The sequence below is a fragment of the Fringilla coelebs genome (genome assembly GCF_963513975.1).
Source record: "Fringilla coelebs genome assembly, chromosome: 5".
NCBI classification, from domain to species: Eukaryota; Metazoa; Chordata; class Aves; order Passeriformes; family Fringillidae; genus Fringilla; species Fringilla coelebs.
In genome coordinates this window covers 1,105,962-1,125,779 of record NC_140033.1, presented here as the reverse complement: position 1 = coordinate 1,125,779, position 19,818 = coordinate 1,105,962, and the positions used below count along the sequence as shown (strand labels likewise).

At 52.7% G+C, this 19,818-nt stretch overlaps 1 protein-coding gene across 1 annotated transcript; it reads right to left on the bottom strand.

Annotated features, from left to right (window-relative positions):
- Positions 1–2,754: 2,754 nt before the first annotated feature.
- KLHDC10 (kelch domain containing 10) lies at positions 2,755–19,435 on the bottom strand. Its single transcript, XM_084205400.1, has 9 exons — positions 19,303–19,435; positions 10,102–10,323; positions 9,351–9,505; positions 8,526–8,674; positions 7,845–7,929; positions 7,248–7,314; positions 6,681–6,728; positions 5,267–5,406; positions 2,755–4,263 (listed from the first exon to the last, which is right to left on the bottom strand). The coding sequence occupies exons 1-9, from the start codon at positions 19,430–19,432 to the stop codon at positions 4,054–4,056; spliced, it is 1,206 nt and encodes a 401-aa protein (XP_084061526.1). The 5' UTR covers positions 19,433–19,435; the 3' UTR covers positions 2,755–4,053.
- Positions 19,436–19,818: the final 383 nt, after the last annotated feature.

The following is a 19,818-nucleotide window of genomic DNA, read 5'->3' as shown; positions in this document are numbered from 1 at the left end:
CTCCCCCGTGGGCCTTCAGGGATGGCAAGGGTGGTGGCAATGGGAGGGCTCCCAAGATGAGGAGCCTCGAAGCCAGAGCACGTCACACAGGCATCTCCAGCCCACACTCGAGTGGCTGGAAGGAAAACTGTCCTTAGAGGAGGGTCTGGAAGGGGATTTCTGTGTGTCTCGAGGACAGACCCCTCCCTGGGGATGTGCTGCACTGGGAGGAGGTGCCTGAGAAGTCCCTCATCCTCCCAGGCCTGGCAGGGGCCTGGGAATCGCACACGGGATGTTTGATGGCACCAGAAATGCACCCAAAGGTATTTTCAGCTATTTTGTCATTAAAGCAGTTTTGTACAAATCAGAAGCAAGTTTGTTTCTTCTTAAATGAGCCTCAGGCCCTAGCCTGGGCCCCTCTGTGGCCACCACTCCCTGTCCTCTGTCACCTCATCCCAGGGACAGAGACAAGAGGGGTGGTGTGGGCTCCAGCTTTCTCCATGACCCTCCTAAAGCTCCAGCTCATCTCCAGCCTTCTCTGTCCTTGGTCCTCCTGGCTTTGAGGGCTGTCCCACACTCCTGAGAAGGTTCAGGGATGCTCCTGGTGTTGTCCACAGGATGTGACAGGCTGGGGACATCCCCATCCATGCAGGGAAATGCTGGTGGATGAGGTGAGAGGACAAAGTTGGGGCTTGGATATATTTATTGTCTTTAAAACAAAAACAATCCCAAAACAAAACACTGGCAGATCCATTAACACAGCAAGGAGGCTCTGGTGCCTCTTTCCCCTCCCCTCTTCCTTCAGCACGAAAGCCAGGGAGTGCTGTCACAGCGGTGTTGGACAGAATGGACAGCCCTGAGTGAGGCAGGAAGCAGCCTGGGACTGCCCTCCTTTGCAGGGAAGGCAGCAGCTCGTTAGTGATTAATGAAGCTGCTTTATTAAGCCTTTTTGTTTTCCTAGGGAGGCATCAGCAGGGCCAGTCCTGCTGTCCTTCCTCTGGGACATTTGGGAGCATTGCCAGGTGAGTGGCTGGAGTTGCTGATGGCAGGACATGGAAAAGGGATGGGAGAGCTGTAGGAGAACCTGCTCAGTGCCACCATCTTACTGACATTAAACAAACCATCTCTCCTGGGGCGAGGGCTGCTCAGGAATTCTGTTCTGAGCTGGCTTTCCCTGTCTCCTTGCAGCCTGTCCCCATCCCAGGCAGCACCATGGATGCTCCTACTCCTCTCCATCAGTTGCTGCAGATGCTGGATCCTTTCCCTCTCCCTTAGGGAATTAGAATTAAAGCTTTTACCCACAGGCAGTAGCCCAGCAGCAATTAAAGCCCCCCTCAGCAGGAGCTGTGAGCTCAGTGCTTAAACCAAGTCATTTTTTTAGGAAGAGCAGCCTCCAAAGACCTGCTGTCCCTCCTGCAGCAGTCAGTGGAGGTTATGGAATGGGAAAGACCCCTGAAAATCCATCAGTGGGTGGTGCTTGTATAGCTTTTATCAGCAAAAGAGAAGTCCTTGGACCTTTGTGCTTTTCTTGGTGATACTCTCCCAGCGGCTGGGGGCGGAGGGATCCACAGGGATGGAGTCCAGCTCCTGGCCCTGCCCAGGACACCCCAGCAATCCTCCCCTGGCCCTGAGAGCATTGGCCAAATGCTCCTGGGCCGTGCCCATTCCCTGGGGAGCCTGGGCAGAGCAGAACAATCCCCTCCCTTGCTGCTGTCCCTGATATCCCCAGGACAGAGGTGTCCCTCCTGGCTCCAGGGCACTTCTGAGTGCCAGGACCCCCAGGTCCCTTCCCACAGCTGCTCCCCAGCCTGTCCTGGGTGCACTTTGCTGAAGGCTGAAGATTCCATCTCCTGGCTTTTCAGGATCATGCAGGTGGGTTGTGCTGCTGTAGCAGGAAATCAGGGTGGCCAAGCAGACTTCCCTCTCCGGAGGCTGTGCTGGCTGTGACCCGTGTCTGTGCTGTCCACCTGAGGTTTTTCAATACTTCCCAGAATAATCTTTTCCAGGGTTTTACCAGGCACTGAGGTGGGACTGACAGCCCTGTGGTTTCCAGGGTTATCCCTTGAAAATTTGGACCAGCTTCCAGAAAGCTGAGAGCTCTCCAGAGTGCCAAGACTGCTCCAAAATCATCGAGAGTGGCTTTGTGACAACCTCAGAGAAAGCTCCAGAGCTTTCCAGAGTAAAGAAAACCTAAGAACCCAAGGAATGTGCTTGTTCAGAGATCCTGGATGGCTCCAGTATCACCTTGGGGACGAGGGAGATACCCTTTAAAGCAGGTGAGAGGAAAACCAGCACAGGGATGACCAGGGCAAAGGTCCACAAGGCAGAGATGGAAGTGTGGATATTCAGCCTCAGAGTCTGGCATGGAAGAAGGAGCTGGAGAAATGGTCCTGCAGGTCACTGCAAGCCGGGGTGGGAGAGCAGGAAACCCTTGCCCAGCCCAAACCTGCCAGCAGGGTCTGGATTCAGCAGCCAGGGAGGCAGAGAAGGGGTTGAAATGCACAATTCCTGTGAAGGTGCAACGCAGGGGATGGAGACAGCAGAGCTCCAAGCAGCTCCCACCAGTTCCTGTGGTCCAAGCACCTGAGAAAGCCTCAGCTGTGAGTTTCAGACTTTGTTTTCTGAGCCTTGGGGGGGTGGGGGGGAAAGGCAGCAACTGAAGCTGGAGAAAGAGGAAAATCTATTCTCAAGACCAGGGGAAGCTTAATTTTGGGACAAGGGGTGAGTTCCCTGCGTGGAGGGCAGTGACTCCAGCAGGGTAGCACCTTTGGATTAACAACATGAAGACAATGCTATGGTTTATTTAAACATAAATGCAATTTCTTAAAAAGAAACTAAAACCCCAGAGTGTAACCTCTGCCTTTGATGACGAGGAAAGCATTGGGAAAAGCTGATTTTAAAAACAAAAGGCACTTAAAAATGGGCTCCAACTGAAAAGGATTTTGCACAAACCTCATGCCTGGAGCTGTTCAGAGTTCAGTGGCCACTTAAACAAATGCAGTGTAGAGAGCACAAGAGGACCAGAGCCACCCCTTCCTGTGCACAGACAATCCCTGTCCCCAGAAGGAGGGACAGTTGTTCCCTCTCCTGTTTTTGGGATGCTGTATTTCCCGGGCTGAGTGATCCACAAAGCCACTCCCCAAACCAGCTTTAAATCACATCTCCCACCTTCAGGGGAACGTGAAGCAAGAAGAAAAAGGCCGATTTTTGGGATGTGTGGGAGGGAGGAAAAAAAAAAGCTGGGAGATGCTGAGAACCAGGGCTTGGCTGAGCAGGTTCAAAGAGCTTTGAAATCTACAGGGTAAGTTTTTGCTGCAGCTCGTTCTGGGTGCAAAGCGAGCCAAAAAGGTTAAAAAAGCCTCAGGAAAACCTTTTCCCTCCCCCCCCCAAGTAAACTACACAGTAGTCCCTTAAGTGGCAACTTTTTCCCAGTCTTCCAAGCAAACCTTTCAATATGAAAAGGGGAGGACACAGACACTGCACCGGGGAAGCTGCAGGGGCCAAGCTCGGCTCGCCGCCCCGGGCGACGTTCCAGCCGTCTCCGGAGGCTGGGGGTGGGAACGAGGTGGGAACATGCCCATGGAGCACATGCAGGGCTGGAGGAACGGCCTGCCTTTGGACAGGGAGCTCAGCTGGCTGCCAGGGACGGGGCAGCCACAGCTAAGGAGCAGCCTGGTGCCTGTTCTGCATCAAATGTCCCTTGTTGGATGCGAAGGTGGAAGTACCAAGGTGAAGGTGCCACGTGAAGCACGGGCTCAGACATTCAGTGACTCGTTAAGCTCCCCAATTAATTGCAAGCGTGTGCTGATGACAGGTTGCTGGTTGGCTGCTTAGTCTCAGAAAATACTTTTGGATTAATGGTGTAACTTAGAGCTCCATAAATAAAAAGGGGACTTTCTTTTTTTCCAATGACTAAAAGTAACCATGTCTGGAAAGGCATTGATGTATTTGCTGAGTAAGGCCTTGAGCAGGTTCCTCCGTGTTCTTAGCGAGACCATCCATGGAATCCATAAATAGGGGGTGGGAGGGGGAACTCTTCAGCGTGGTGAGTCTTGGACAGAAGTGGGAGATTTCTCATTTTAGTCGCTCCACGAGTCCCTGCGTCAGTCCAAGGTGCAAAAGCTGGGATCTGGAGAGAGTTGCTAGGTGAGGGAAAGATTCCAGGAGCTTCTCCCAGCACAGTTCCAGCAGGCTGGGCACCACCAGCCACATTTTGAACAGGGAGCCAGTCCGTTTGTTTTCGTGGATGTTGACCACCCCTCCGTGGACGTACATGCAGCCAGCCTGGGTGGGAGAGGGGACAGGAGTTACAGAGCCAGGAGAAGCAGGACTGGGCTCTATTCCCACCTCCCTCCCTTCAGCAGAGCTGTCACTGCCTCAGGCACTCGCTCTGGGATCCTCTGAGTCAAGGGAGGAATCACTGCTGGAGGAGCCATGTCTCATCCTAAACCACTTACCCACCACCTCTGAGTGCTCTGCTCTGAGGTTTAGGTTCTTCTAACACAAGAAATCCATTTTAGGAGTGTGGCAAATTGTTAATAAAGTAGTACAGAGCCATACTCATGTTCCAGCTAAAAAGAATGTATTTTTAAACTACACCCACCTCACACAGACATCCTGCATTCCCTTGGCTCAGCACAACCCTGCGCCAGGGATGGCAGGAACACAGAGAGATGGGAAAAGCTCAGCTGCTGAGTGGCTTTTTTTTTCCACAGGCTGGCAAAGAAAGGGCATTCCAGCTGTCCAGGCAGTCACTGAGCTGCCTGGGAAACACCTTTATCAGACTTCCCAGGAAAAGCTGCATTTGTAACATTCCCCAAATGAAGTGACACCAAGGAATGTGATCTCTGCCCTGAGGAGCTGAAGGAGGTGAAGGCACGGGCAAAGGCACTTCTTGCTGCCTGGTAATTATCAATCCCAGGTCTCCAGCCTTCTGCTTAAGGCCAAAATCTCTGGTAATACCAACATTCCTTAGTGGCTTCCAAAGGGTTGGAAACAGCCTCATCCAATCCTTCACCTCAGGCTGTTCTCAGTAGGATAAAATCACTTTACTCAGAGAATATTGCAGGAACTGCTGTTCCCACACTGACTTTAAAAGCTCAAATTCTGCATTATTTCTTTCAGAAAGCAAAATCCACAGTGTGGCTCCACTCTTCAAACAGCAGCAGGAAGAAGAGCCTCCCAACAGCTGCTGCATCCAGTGGAGGTCAATTCCTTGGGAGCATCAGCTCTATCTGCAGCCCACACCAAGGTAAGAGTACTTGGAGGAACAAAAGGAGTCACTTACTGGGGTGACAGCAGCACAGTGGAAGTACACAGGCTCTGGCATGGCAGCTGGGAGCTTGACCCACTGGAAAGTTTGGAGGTTCAGCTTCCAAACATCTCCCAGAATCACCTCTCCATTGTAGCCCCCGCACACGAACACATCTGCAAGAGAGGGGATGTGAGGAGCTGCCAGGCCCAGGCATGCCCCTGCCAGGAACCAGGGGACAGCTGGGGAGAGCTCAGGCATCACCCTCCCCACATGGGTTTGGGATCAGTAACTCCTTCACCTCAACAACGGCTCTCAGGATCTCCCAAATCAGGCCCACCACAAAGCAGAGGCCACTGAAAGATTCCCAGACTGACTTGGGTGGGAAGGGACCCCAGAGCCCATCCAGTTCCAGCCTGATGAGCAGGGACACCTCCCCCTGTCCCAGGCTGCTCCAGCCCCAGTGTCCAGCCTGGCCTGGGACACTGCAGGGATGCAGGGGCAGCCCCAGCTGCTCTGGCAATCCCAGCCCAGGCAGGAATTCCTCATTGCCAAGATCCCATCCATGGCTGCCCTCTGGCAGTGGGAGCCATTCCCTGGGTGCTGTCCCTGCAGGCCTTGTCCCCAGTCCCTCTGCAGCTCTCCTGGAGCCCCTGCAGGCCCTGGAATGTGCTGGAAGCTCTCCCTGGAGCCTTCCCCTCTCCAGGAGAGCACCCCCAGCTCTCCCAGCCTGGCTCCAGAGCAGAGGGGCTCCAGGGCCTCCTCTGGGCTCTCTCCAGCAGCTCCAGGTGCTGCTGCTGTTTGTCCCCAGGGCTGGGGCAGCTCTGCAGATGAGGTTTCACCCAAGAGGGGCAGAATCCCCCCTCCCCTGCTGCCCACACTGGGGGTCAGGGTGGATTTCTGCCTCATGTCCCCCTTCCCAGCCTGCCCATGACCCCAGCCCCACCATGGCAGACCCAGGGCTAATGCCACTGCAAGCAGGAGAGCGTTCCCTCTTCTCACAGCCAAGCTGGGTTCTCAACACCTGGGCTTGATCAGATCCCAGGGATTTTAAACCCACAGGGAACAGCCCCAGCTCCCAGGCCTGCCTTGCTCCCAGCTTTGCCCAAGTTCTCAGTTCAGAGGCTGCCAAATCCTGCTGGTGGGCTGGAAGCATCTCCCAGCTCCTGCCTTACTTTTATTGGCACAATCAACACTCCTAGGAAGCACAATCCAGCTTTTCCCTCCACCCTTCAACAGAGAGTAGGCAGCCACTGATCTGAAGGGTTTGGAAAGAGGGATCAAGATTGTAACTGGTTTTTCAGTGCAGAAGAAGGAATGGTGCCAACTGGGCAGCTTAAAGCCGGTTAGTGAGGAAAAAATCCTCTTCCAGAAAAGCCACGTGTTCCCTGCAGTTCTCTCCCCTCTTTGGTTGTACAAGACACACCAATTTTCCAGAGGTAAATCTTACCATTTTTTATCTGGACACAGCTGTGGCATCTTCTGGCTGCTGGGAAGCCTGGGGAGAATGAATTTAAAAATATATATCAGCAATAATCGTTTTAAAGTGCTTGTGCAAGTGGTGATTTTGTCTCAACATTTAATCATGGAGTTTCATTTTTAAGAGGTTCTGCTTTCCTGCTATCCCAGGTACAAAAGGTATAATTTTAAGCAGCTGTTTCAGGTTTGAGTCTTAATTTCTCTCTGGGGAAGGAAGAAAAATGCTGGAATTTTGTTCCCCAGAGTCTCCAATCTGGCTTGGTGAAAAGCAGCTGTGAGACTCCAGGGAAAGCCCAGGGCCTCAAAGGGAGCAGGGATGATCTGGATCCTCTGGGAGCAGATCCAGGCACTGCCACCTTTCCCAAGCAGGGAGAGAGGGAAGCCAGACTGCCCAACTCCCTTGCATGGGTTCATCCTCAGTGCTGCAGCACCAGCAGGATCTCAGTCCGGCATAAAGCCACACATTGAACAAGAAAACTGCACCCTCAAGCACCTTGGCCATGGGCTCACAGGGAAAGAAGGGAAATTCCAAACTCACCGACTTTCTCGTGAGGCTTTGTGGTGATCTCCTCCCAGGTGTTGGTTTCCAGGTTGTAGGCATGGATCTGGGGGGAAGAAGAGGAGCCATGAGATCTTCCAGGGTGATGCAGCCACAGGCTCTGACCCACTAGAAATAAATCCCTTTTTTTCATTAAGTGTATACCCAAAAATAGCTGATCCCAGCCAGTGACTAAGCAGGTCTAAAATCACCTTTCAAGCTCCATCCCAGCTTTGCTATTTCAGCCCTACAGCTGAAAAAAAGAAAAGAATATTGCTTTTGAAAAGAGCTGGACCAATTAAAATCCACACCCTCGAGCTCTCAGAAGGATTTAGAAATACCTTCCTCCTGCTGCACATAGGGAGAAAAATGGGACAATGGAAAGATAAAATGTCACATAAAGTGCTGCAGACTCCACTTTTTTGGAAGCAGAGCACTATTTAAAGTGACCACAGATTCATCACCAGGACACTGTGTGGCAAATCCAGGTTTTACAGAAATAGGAGAACAATCTGCTCCCAATTATCTTTTTTCTTCTTTTTTTACCAGGCTCTCCAGGCAAAGCCAGATGGAGAGGCTGTGCTGGTTATGCCTCACCTTATCCAAGGAATAAGCTGTCCAGGAAGTTCCACCTCCCAGGATATAAATCCTTTGACCATCATGAGCAATTTCATGTCTGTACCTGAAGGTGCAGAGCAGCACAATTAGCAACAACAAAAACCCTTTTGGAAATCCCCATCAAATTCCAGGGATTTCAGCAGAAACTCCTAAGCCTGGCTCTGCTGCATCAGTCCCTCAGGCTGGGAGCATGCAGGAGATGTGGAAGTTTTCCTGAGCTCTCCAAGCAGCACCCCAGAAGTCTGAAAGGCATTTTCTGATTGCAGAGTAATTATTAAATAATGAAGTGCAAGGATTAGTGAGTACCAGGACAGCCATCAATATTCCAGCCCCTTCTAAGGGAAGTGTCCAAGGCCGGGCTGGACAGGGCTTGGAGCAACCTGGGATAGTGGGAGGTGTCCCAGCCCATGGCAGGGGCCTGGAAGTAGATTTATTTTAAGATTTCTATGAACCTAAACCATTCTGGGCTTCTTCCATTCCTAATTCCCTGTTCTCAGTTGGACACCAAGCCACGGAAGAGAGTGACCAAAATCCTTCCTCCCAATACCACAACAACTCCCAGGCAAAGGAGGGCTGGAAATGGCAAGCAGAGCAAGGTATCCCAAAGCTTCCCATTCCCTGCCTCCCAAAAAAGCTCCCTGAGGCTGCCCAGGTGCTCACCTCTCCTCTGGCATGTCACAGGACATGTTGTTTGGCTTCAGCTGGATCCATTCCCGGGTGTTGAGGTCCAGCTTGTGGAGATCAGTGCTGTAAATGTACCCAGTTGTTCCTCCAAACACGTAGAGACACCCATTGATGATGGCCATGGCCTGGCAGAGAAACCAGAAAGGACTTGGGACACCTGGGGCTGGAGAAGAGGGAATTCCTGCTCCTCCAAAGCAGATGTGCAGCAGCAAAAAGGGTCAGTCATGTGGTGAGTGGGAATTCATTTCCATGTCACCTCATTCATCCATTTAATAGAAAGTCTTAAAAGGTGTAATGCTAATATAAAGGAACCCTGGGAACTTGCATTTAGAGTTTTGGGTTTTAAGGGCTTTGCCTACAAACCACTCCTTAAATCACTTTAAGTTTTCATTTAGAACTTCGGGTTTTGAAGGTTTTGACTACAAATCATTCCTTAAATGAATTTTTTATTTTCATTTAGAGTTTTGGGTTTTAAAGGTTTTGACTGCAAACCACTCCTTAAATTACTTTTTTATTTTCATCTAGAGTTTTGGGTTTTGAAGATTTTTGACTACCAACCACTCCTTAAATCCCGCTTTCTTCATTCAGCTGCACCAGGCATTTAATGAACAAATTCTGCTCCTTCTGACTAGGGGAAAACCTCCTTTCCTTTGAAATCTCCAAGAACCGAAGCTGCTTCATTTCCTCCCGCAGGACACCCGCTTTTCCCTGTGCTTTTGCACAGAGGAGGAGCTCTGGAGAGGCCCAGAGGGGGCTGTGGGGCTGTGTGAGCACTGCCCCGGCGCTCCCTGAGCTCCGTACCTGGCCGTAGATGCGGTTGGGTTTCTTGCCGCGGCAGCTGAGCAGAGCCCATCTCTTGTACTTGACGTTGCAGACGTGGACGTCGTTGCCGTTGCTCTCTCCAAAGGGGATCCCGGTGCCCCCGAACACCAGCAGGTTGTTGCCATGTAGAACCACTGGGGGAGAGAGGGGGAAAACAGGGGTGCTCGCTGCTGGCAGATCAGCAGAGCAGGAGCTCTCCAGGCTGGACTGGGCTTGGAGCAAGCTGCTCTAGGGAAGGAGTCCTGCCCACGGCATGGAATTGGATGATCTTGGAGCTCCCTTCCAACCCAAACCATTCCATGTTTCCCTGCCCTGGAGACAGCAGTGCTCAGCCCTGTTCAAATTCCCCACAATCCACCCCGTGCACTGATGGCTTTGAGAGGCTCTAAAGGAGAAAGGATCCCAGCTAAAACCATGGTAACCAAAGGTCTGCTTTGAAAAGTGAACAAAGACAGCTATTTTTGGATGCTTGGAGATGTCTGCATGAGGCACCTTCCTGCTGAAAGCACAGCAAGGTAAACACCTGGGAAACACCTCTTGCTTTCCCATTTCTTCCTTTCCCTCTGCCTCGACCGAGCAAAAATGGAAAGAAAAATCCCAAACCCAACCCAACCTCAGGGCCTACTTGGAAAAACAGAATCCAGATTTCCAATTCTTGCCTGGATTAAAATAGGCAGGATTAAAATAGCTCCAGGAGCAGGCACAGGAGGGGTTGGATTTCCATACGTACGTGACATGGAGGCCAGCTCCCTGGGCATGTAGCCTTCGGTGCCCATCTGGTGCCAGGTGTCTGTGGCAAAGTTGTACCTCCAGAGCTCCCTGAAGAGGGGGTAGTCCTCGTTCTCTGGGCCCCCAGACTCATCGTAGTCAGGATTGTAGCCCCCAAAGACGTAGAGGTTGGAACTGTCGGCCACGCAGCGATGGCCGCTCCTGGCCGGGGGGCACCTGTGACCTGCAGCAGGAGGAGAAACAACAGCTCCACAAGAGCTCAGGGTGTGTCCCAGGGCACCCCCTGGGATGGATTCCACAGGCAATCCACAGGGAAGGGCCTCTGCAGCACGAGGAAATGACTTTGGAAGGACAAACTGGAAAAGGGACGGTCTGTGTGTCACCATCTCATCCCTGGCCGCTCTGCCCCTGGACCACGTGGCAATCATTCCACAACAGCCCTTTCTGAGGTATTTGATAAAATCCCTTTTCTTTCATTCTCTTTGGCAAATTTCACTTAGAAACAATTCCAAGTGTTTGTATTTAAAGCTGCCCAATAGAGAAAACGATTAAGGATTTGCTTTTCCTCCTCCAAATACCTCTCTGCGACTTCCCTTTGCTCCTTGGATCTCAAGAAGACTTTGTCACTAAACAGCACACTTCAGTTTACTTTAGTGACAGAAAATTTAGTGACTTTTGTCACTAACCAGGTCTGACAGAAGAGGGAAAATCTGCTCCTGAATAAAGGCACTTGCACTGGGAGGAGCAGGCAATCCAGCTGAGATCCTACAGGCAGATGCAGCCATTCCCAAAAGGAATCTTCTGCCTGGAAATAAACTCAATGGAAATAAAAGCAGGGGGGACAATTCCAGCTCAGCTCTCAACTGGAATAGATAAAAAGATGGATTCAGCCAAGGAAAAACTACCAGGAATATTCAGAAGTAACAGAAATCAAGGTCTTGGCTGACAATTGACCAAAACAAACCCAAACAAATCAGTGACCTTCACCTCCCACCTGCTCCCACAGACATTTTTATGGATTTTAGGATGGAAAAGGAGCCAGGAAAGCATCTAATGAGGACCCAGCATGTTTTCTTCTGTTATAATTCCCAGCAGTGAATCCAACACTGCAAAAAAAAAAAAAAAAAAAAAAAAAGGCATGAAGCATTTTTCCTACAGGAAAAGTGAAATAAATGATTTGTCCAGACCAGATAATAAACACTTGAGCTGAGCACAAGCAGCTTTGCTTAATCATGTTCGACTCTGGTCCAAAATTCAGCTGCTCTCCAGGGTTCAAACAAGGTTTTGACAGATTTGGGGTGTTTCCAGGAGTAATTGTGTCTCACAGCAATTCCCACTCAGAAAACTAATCAGCACTGGCTGAAAAGAGGGGAAGAAAGTTAAGGATTTAAGGGAAAAATCTGTAGTGGGGACATGGATGTTTGGGCACAGGAGAGGGGGATATTCCACATCCTAATTTAAGAGGTGTTAAGGAATTAGGAGTTCAGCTATTATATTAAATATAGATTTTATTTCCCTCTAGTTCTAACACTTGCCATGAGAATTTTCCAGAGTGAAAAGAGGACAATAAGGCTGAGTTTTATATAAAGCCAATAAACTAAAGGTAAGAGGAGTAATTCTAAAAAAGTAAATTAAAACACACCACCCAGGAGGCCTTCACTGCCATCCACCTCCCAGAATTAAACAGGGAAGGCACCTGACCTTGCCAGAAATCCCTGTTTTCAACAGGAAGAGATCCCACATCCCTGGATGGGTCCAAGGCCAGGCTTGGAGCACCCTGGGATAGTGGAAAGTGTCCCTGCCCATGGCAGGTGGCACTGGATGGTCTTTAAGGGCCCTTCCAACTCTTGCTCATCACTGCCTTCAGAAAGGATTCCTCCAGTTGTGTCTTTTTAAGGAGAAGAGCTGTAAAAACTGGACCTGCTCAAGGGTTAATTCCAATGAGTTCCTTCAGCAGCCACACTCCATGGCTCCAATAGAGAGCTGCATTTCCATTTAATTAGAACTCACTGGATGATTCACAGCTCCTGCTGAAATTCAGGAGAGGTCTGCAGCTGGTTTTGCTGCGCATTCCTCAGGTGTAACTTTTAGATGGGAAAATCCTGGGATTTGCTGAGCTTTGTCATGAGCAAAGCCCTTTTTCCCAGAGCTGAACCCCAAAACACCCAAAGCTCAGGGCAGCACAGCAAGGCCCCATGGTGTGAAAAGCTGGAATTCACCAGGTCCTGCTGTGAATTCCTTGATGCTGGACATGGAAAGCAGCAGGATCTACCAGGTCTGGGGGAAAGAGGTTGTAAAGTTAGGGAAAATGGTGGATGGATGGATGGATGGATGGATGGATGGATATGATCTGGGAAGCATTTGTTTTCCCAGTTCAAGATTCCAGAGAGAAGCAGGAAGGAAGGATGGGAAGGTACATTTACAAGGAGACTCTTTTTCCTTAGTGCTGAGGACAAAAAAGGGAATAGTAAAATTTTCAGGGAACAAGTTCCACCCTCAGAATGAAATTTAACAACAGGATGAGAGGAAACAGCCTCAAGCTGTGCCAGGGGAGGCTCAGGTACGACATCAGGAGGAATTTCTCCATGGTTGTTAAATACTGGAAGGGGCTGCTCAGGGAGGTTTGGAGTCCCCATGCCCTCCTGGAGGTGTCCAAGGAATCCCTGGATGTGGCACTCAGTGCTCTGGGCTGGGGACAAGGTGGGAATTAGTCACAGCCTGGATTGGATGTGCCTTTCCCTGCTCACACAGAGCCCCAGCCACCCCATGTTCTCCAGGGAAGCACGAGGTCTTCTCCAGAGGAGCCCCAGGTCCCCAGGGAAGCACCAGATCTTCCCCAGGGAAGCTCTGCCTGTGGCATCTGGTGCTGGATACCCTGAAAAGCAAAAGGTGAGAGCCAGGCTGAGCCTGGTGAGGCAGCAGCTCCTCCTTGCAGATCTACGAGTGGCTGGATGTCCTGGTGGAGGATCATCCCAAGCTCGTCAGCAAGGTCCAGATCGGGCAGAGCTACGAGCAGCGGCCCCTGCACGTGCTCAAGGTGGGTCCTGGGGCAAACTGGCCCTGAAAATCCCCTCAGGGTGAGAGGTTGTGCCAGGGAGCCTCAGGGTGGAATCAGCAGCAATTTCCCCGTGGGAAGGGTGCTCAGGCTGCCCAGGGACTGCCCAGGGAGCTCTGGAGTGCCCATCCCTGGAGGTGCCCAAGGAACTCCTGGAGGTGGCACTCAGGGCTCTGGGCTGGGGACAAGGTGGGGATGGGGCACAGCTGGGACTGGATGGGCTGGGAGGGCTTTTCCAACCCAATGGATTCAGTGATTGCAGGCTGAAGCATCACAGGGGACAGGGACATAATTAAAGAAAGTCCTAATGAAGGGCTGAGCCATCCACCAGACAGGGGCTGGCTGGGCACTGACCTGCCAACACCCTGCTAAATTCCCCTGAAGCAGTGATTCACCCCAGGAGTTCTGAGGGAGCTGCTGCCCTGACACTTCCAAGCTGTTCCTAATTGAACTCCTCTCCTGCAGGAGCTGTAATTAGGACAGGGGATGAGACAAGAAGGTGTTTCCAGATGTGACACTGGAGCAAAGGAGGCTCAGGGGGCCCTCGTGGCTCTGCACAAGTCCCTGCCAGGAGGGGACAGCCGGGGGGGTCGGGCTGTGCTCCAGGGAACAGGGACAGGAGCAGAGGGAACGGCCTCAGGCTGGGCCAGGGCAGGGGCTGGGGGGATTTTGGGACAATTCCTCCATGGAAAGGGTGCTCAGGCACTGGCACAGCTGCCCAGGGCAGGGGGGCAGTCCCCATCACTGAGGGATTTCAAAGCCCTGTGGATGGGGCAGCTGGGGACGTGGGGCAGCGGTGGCCGTGGCAGTGCTGGGAATGGATGGACTCAGTGGTCTGAGAGACCTTTTCCAACAGAAAGGATTCCATGATCCCATGAACGTGAGGTTGTTTAGAGCCTCCTGAAAGCATCCTTTTTCTTATGACTGTCAGAAACCCTAAACAAATCCATTCATATCTCAGGGGTGGGTGTGGAGAGGAATGGGGCCAGACTGCTCAGTGACAGGAGAAGGGACAATGGGCACAAACTGAAACACAGGAAATTCCAGCTGGATATAAGGAAAAACTTCTACTTTGAGAATGATGGGGCACTGAACAAGCTTCCCAGGGAGGCTGTGGCTGCCCCTGGATCCCTGGCAGTGCCCAAGGCCAGACTGGATAGGGTTGGAGCCACCTGGGACAGTGTCCCTGCCATGACAGGAGTGACCCTGGATGGGCTTTGAGTTCCCTTCCCACCCAAACCATCCCACAATTGTACACTCCTTTATCAGTTCCCTTTTTCCCCAAGCTAATTTAATCCCAATATCCACCCCAGGATTATCTGCAGTGCTTTGAGTACCTCAGTCCTTCCTATCAGGATAACAGAAAAAGGAACAGCACCAGTGAAAAGCCCGTCCTGTTATCAGGGTGTCCCAAGCAATCCATGATGTCAATCCACAAATCCCAGTGCAAGGCCATCCCACCAGCTGTGTGTTACACCACCACATTATCAGCATCACCACCAGCAGCAGAATTTCTACTCAAGCCCTATTTTCGGAAATACAAACAGAATAACTACAGGGTGTAAGCCCAACAAATCCAACATGGCTTGGGATCCTCCTCTTTCCCACATGCCACATTCATGGTGAATATCCCAGGGCTGTGCACACATCCTTTTCTCTGCTTTTTAAAGCTTTCTAAAGATGGTTTTGTGATTATTTTTCCTCCTGTCTGGATTTCAACATCCACAACAGCAGGATTCAATCTCTCCCTTTCCATTTCTGATCCCTGCAGGGTTCCTGAGGGACATTTAGGACAAGGACTGAACCAGAACAAGACAAGTCAATATTGACTTTGACTCCCATCTTCAAAGTTTCATCTTTTCCACAACATCTGGACAAAATAAGTTTGGAACTCATGTAATTGGAGTCCCTCAGGAATGTTTGGATAAGCAGGATTGGGAATGCATTGCTGAGAGTGAGGTTTAAAACCTATTTGTTCATCCAGCTGTGTTCAGCCTCTGCAGATCCCACCCTTCCCTTCCTGGGCAGGCTGCCCACGCCTGAGAAATTCCCAAGAGGAAAAATTCCCTGCTGTAGCTGGGTCCCTGAACAATGGCTCTGAGGGGCAGATGGAAAATGGGAGAAGCCAGAGGATCCAGCCAAGGATGCCAAACACAACCTGCAGGACAGACAAGAGATTTCCAGATATTGCTGAGACCTCCGAGCAGTGTTTCCAGAATTATCATCCTGGGAGAGCTCCTGGCTTTGGACCAACGTCAAGAACAGGCAACAGAGCTGGAGAGGGGCTGGGAACACAAACCCTGAGAGGAGCCCTGAGGGAGCTGGGCGTGCTCAGCCTGCAGAAAGGAGACTCAGGGCTGCCCCCAGCCCTCCCTGCAGCTCCTGAAAGGTGCCTGTGCCCAGCTGGGCTCGGGCTCTTTCTCCAGCAGCACTGACACAACCAGAGCACACAGCCCCAAGCTGCGCCCAGGGAAATTCAGGCTGGAGAGCAGGAAAAAGCTTTTCCAGCAAGGGGGATAAAGTTCTGCAGTGGCTGCAGGGGAGGTGCTGCAGTCCCCATCCCTGGGTGTGTTTAACAAGCCTGGATGTGGCACTGCCTGCCAGGCTCTGCCTGAGGGGCTGGGCTGGACTCCATGGGCTTGAAGGTCTCTCCCAAGCCAGGATTCTGTGAACAGGTCTGGCTCTGCCAGGCTTTGTTTCCAAAATCTCTGGGGCAATCCCATTTTGAAGGATTTTACACCACTAAAACTGAGTGATCCTTGGGGTGTTTGTTTCCAAGAAGCATAAAGGAAAAGAAAGGAATTCTGGAGAATGAAAACCATGGAACTGGGAAAATCATCTGGCCCAGTGTCCTGTGGGAAAAGGAACTGGGATGAGGTTGATCAGCACCTTGAGCAGCCACATCCTGAAACCCTCCAGGGACTCCAGCACATCCCAGGGGAGGCTGTTTGTTCCAGGCAACGATGGTTCCCACTGGAAAAAATGTCTTTTTTTCCCTTGGGATGAACCTTCCCAGTGCACCCTGTCCCCACTGCTCCTTGTCCTCTCCATGTGAAGGGAGACCCTCCATCCTTCAAGGCCTGGAAAACCCCAGTGAGGCTCCACCTGAGCCCTCCCTTCTCACAGAATCATGGAATGGAATCGCAGCATGGTCTGGGTTGGAAAGGATCATCCCATTCCATGGCAGGGACACCTCCCACTGTCCCAGGCTGCTCCAAACCTCATCCAGCCAGGCCTTGGACACTGCCAGGGATGCAGGGGCAGCCCCAGCTGCTCTGGTTTTCCAGGGAGAAGAGACTTGAATCCTTCAGCCCTTCCTTTCCTGGACCATCTCCTTGGGATGCTCTCCAGTCTGGGAATTTCTTGACTTGTGGAGAGCAGAAGGGTCCCAGAATTCCAGGGGCACTGGGAAGAGCAGGATGATCCCATCTCTCCCTCCCAGAGCCCCTGTGGCTGCAGCCCAGGCCCTGATTTGCCTTCCCTCAGTTCCCTCTCTGTGAGGCTGCTCCCAAACCTGCCAGATGCCAGATTCTGGGCTCCTGGGATGTCATTCCAGCTGCTGCACCTGGAATTTTGTCTTTGGTACACTTCACACTTGCTTGCCCACTCCTGCAGCCTCAGCAGGTCCCGGGAATGTTATCCCATTAATTAGGGAACTCTCCATGACACAAAAGGCTTTGGGATATTTGCAATTTCTGTACTTTTAAAATACCTATTAAAAACTGAACCTCTCCATTGAAAAAAATCCCAAACCTTCTGTGACTGGGAAAATTACAGCTGAAGGCAAGAGCAGGAATGCTGAGCCAGGAGAGGCAAAAATCCACTTAGGTGTCCTGATTCTTCCAATTCCCTTAATCCCAGCAGTCTGATGAAAACACTGGAAAATGTGGACAGAAAAAGAAGAACAAACCACAAATTACCTATATTTGACTTTTTTTTTTCATCTTTCCAAACACCAGGGCATGGAATAGCATGGGGAAAATGGAGGAACAACTCCTGAAAACTCTGGAAATGAATTGGGAGTAAGAAAAGAATCCTGAAAAGTTTGGAGGAAAATTTAGAATTGGGAAGAAAAAAACCCCTGAGAATTCTGCAGGAAATCTGGGAGATGAGGAATGAAACCTGACAAGTCTGAAGAAGAACTGGGAGTTAGGAAAACAAACCTGGGAACTCTGGAAGAGAATTGGGAGAAAGAAAAGAATCCTGAAAAGTTTGGAAGAAAATTTAGGGAGTAAATGAAAACCCTGCAAGAGAAGGAAGGAAAGAAAACCTGGAATTCTGCAGGAAAACTGGCAGGTGAGGAATGAAACCTGACAAGTCTGGAGGAGAACTGGAGCCAAGAAAACAAACCTGGAAGAGAATTGGGAGCTCAGGAACAAATCAGGTTGGAGGAAGTGGAATGAGGGGGAAAATTCCTCTCTCAATGGTTATGTAAGGGCTGCTGCTGGGGCTCTATAAATAGGGCCTAACAGGTGTCAAAGTGGGAGAAACCTCCAACAATGCAGGGCTTTTGGGGCAGACTGAGGCTGGTTTGAGTGGCCAGGCTGAGCTGGGCAGCTGCAGGGAGGGACAGGATCCGTGCAGGATCAGGAGGGTGCAACTCCCACCCGCTCCAGCCAACGCTTCCAACCCAGCACGGGGACAGCAGCGGGGCCTTGGTGCCAAAAAAGGCATTTCCAGGCAAGGAAGGAGATGTGGCTGAGCATTTGCCCAAAAATAGAAGGTGTGGAGCCACTCAGCAAATTCCCAGTGCTGCTGGAGGAGGCTGGAAGGCTGAGGCAGAGCGTGGCTGTGGGAAATGGATTTCTAGGGAGAAGACACGGCAGGTTTCAGGGATGGGAACGTGGATGGAAAGGCCCTTCCCAGCTGCTGCTGCTGCTGCCAGCCCTGAGGGCTGAGGGGATTCATGTCCCACAGGAACTGAGGGATGTGAGTGGCAGGAAAGGACTCCTGGCCCTGGGACGTGCAGCTCAAGGTCAGGAGGAGCTACAGGGATAAGGAACAATGGATATGGCACAGGAGCTGGGAGTGCCCCAGGGCCAGGGGCTGTCCCACAGCTCTCCCAGCGCTGCACAACTTCCCAGTCCTGGGATCCTGGGCTAACCTCAGCCTCCCCCTGGGGGGTTTGGGGTGACAGACATCAGCAATGATGGAATAACCCTTCAGCATCCAGCCTTGCTAGGAGAGAGCTGGAATTTTCCCAGGGACCAGGACTAAGCTGATGTCACACTCCAGGCAGGATGTCCCCTCCCAGCATTGTGGGGATGTCCCAAAACCCCCCAATACACTGGGACTGCAGGGTGGGGGATCCCAGGGGTCACCCCAGGCTTACCCAGGGTGACTGAAACAGGGCTGCTCCCTCTGGGGTGCCCCTATCCCCACATCCACGGGGATGAACAGCCCACGGGGGGCATCCAGGCACCTCCCAGCACCTGGGAAGCACTGGGATGGGGAAGGAAGAGCTGCCACCCACGGGGCTGTAGGAGGGGGTGACCCTAAATCCATTTGTAAAAGGATAACCGCCCCCCATCCCTGACCCCAGCTTCCATACCCCGGGATCACTGGGATGGGAACAGCCCAGCTCCCCCCACACCATTCCCGGCTTTGGGGACAGGGGGACCCCATTATTCCCGGTCTGCGGGGGCACCCCAGAGGCAGGCACAGCTGTCCCCTCGGGGGCTTGGGTGCCCCTGTCTCTTGGGGACACGCGTGTCCCAGCCTGGGACAGCGGGAGCCTGTGGCTCGGTGGGCAGATCTCTCTGGGGATGGGGATGCCCCGGTTAAGGACCCCCCAGGAATGGGGCGCCCCGCTCCCGAGCCCCGTGGGAACGGGCAATTGCCAGTCACAGGCGCTTTGAAGAATGGGTCTGTCCCAGTCCCTGACGCTCCGGGATGGGGGTGCTCGGTCCAGGACCCCTCAGGACCTTGGGGACGGCGGTGTCCCGGTCCCCGACCCCCGGAGACGGGGATGCCCCGACACCGAATCCCTCAGGCCCGTAGAAACGGGGGTGCTCCGGTCGCGGTCCCCTGAGATGGGGATGCTTCGCTCCCCGACCCCTCGGACCCGTCAGGGTCGGGGCTGTCCCGGTCCCGAACCCCTTCTGGGCCTTGGCGTCGGGGTCATCCCCGGCGCCGGCCGCCACTCACCCGCCGCCCGCGGCCTGCCCGGCAGCTGCACGAAGCGGTTCAGGATCCCTCCCCCGCCGCCATCGCCGCCTCCCGCGGCGCCGCCCGCGCCCTCCCCGAGCCCGTCCCGGGCCGCGGCCGCCGCCGACATGGCCCGTCCGCTGCCTGAGGGACGGAGCGCCAACCGCCAATCAGCGCCGGGCTTCTTCGGCCGGAGCCTATCAGCTGCGGGCTTGTTGGCAGGTCGGGGGAGGCTGCGGCGAGAGCGCCGCTGTTGGGAGAGCTGAGCGATCGATCCAGGCTAGAGCAGTAGAGCGCCGAGAGCGGGGGCGCGGGGACATTCCCGGGGACACTCACGGGGCCACCCACGGGGACATTCGCGGCGACTTTCACGGGGGCGCCGGGGTCCCCCGAACCCTCCGCGAGGTTCCGGAGGCCCCGCGGGGGTTGCGCGAGGCCATGAGCGACCCCGCGGCGCGGGCGGAACGATCGTGCGCGGGCGGAACGTTCGTGCCGGCCCGCGTTTCCCGGGCCGTG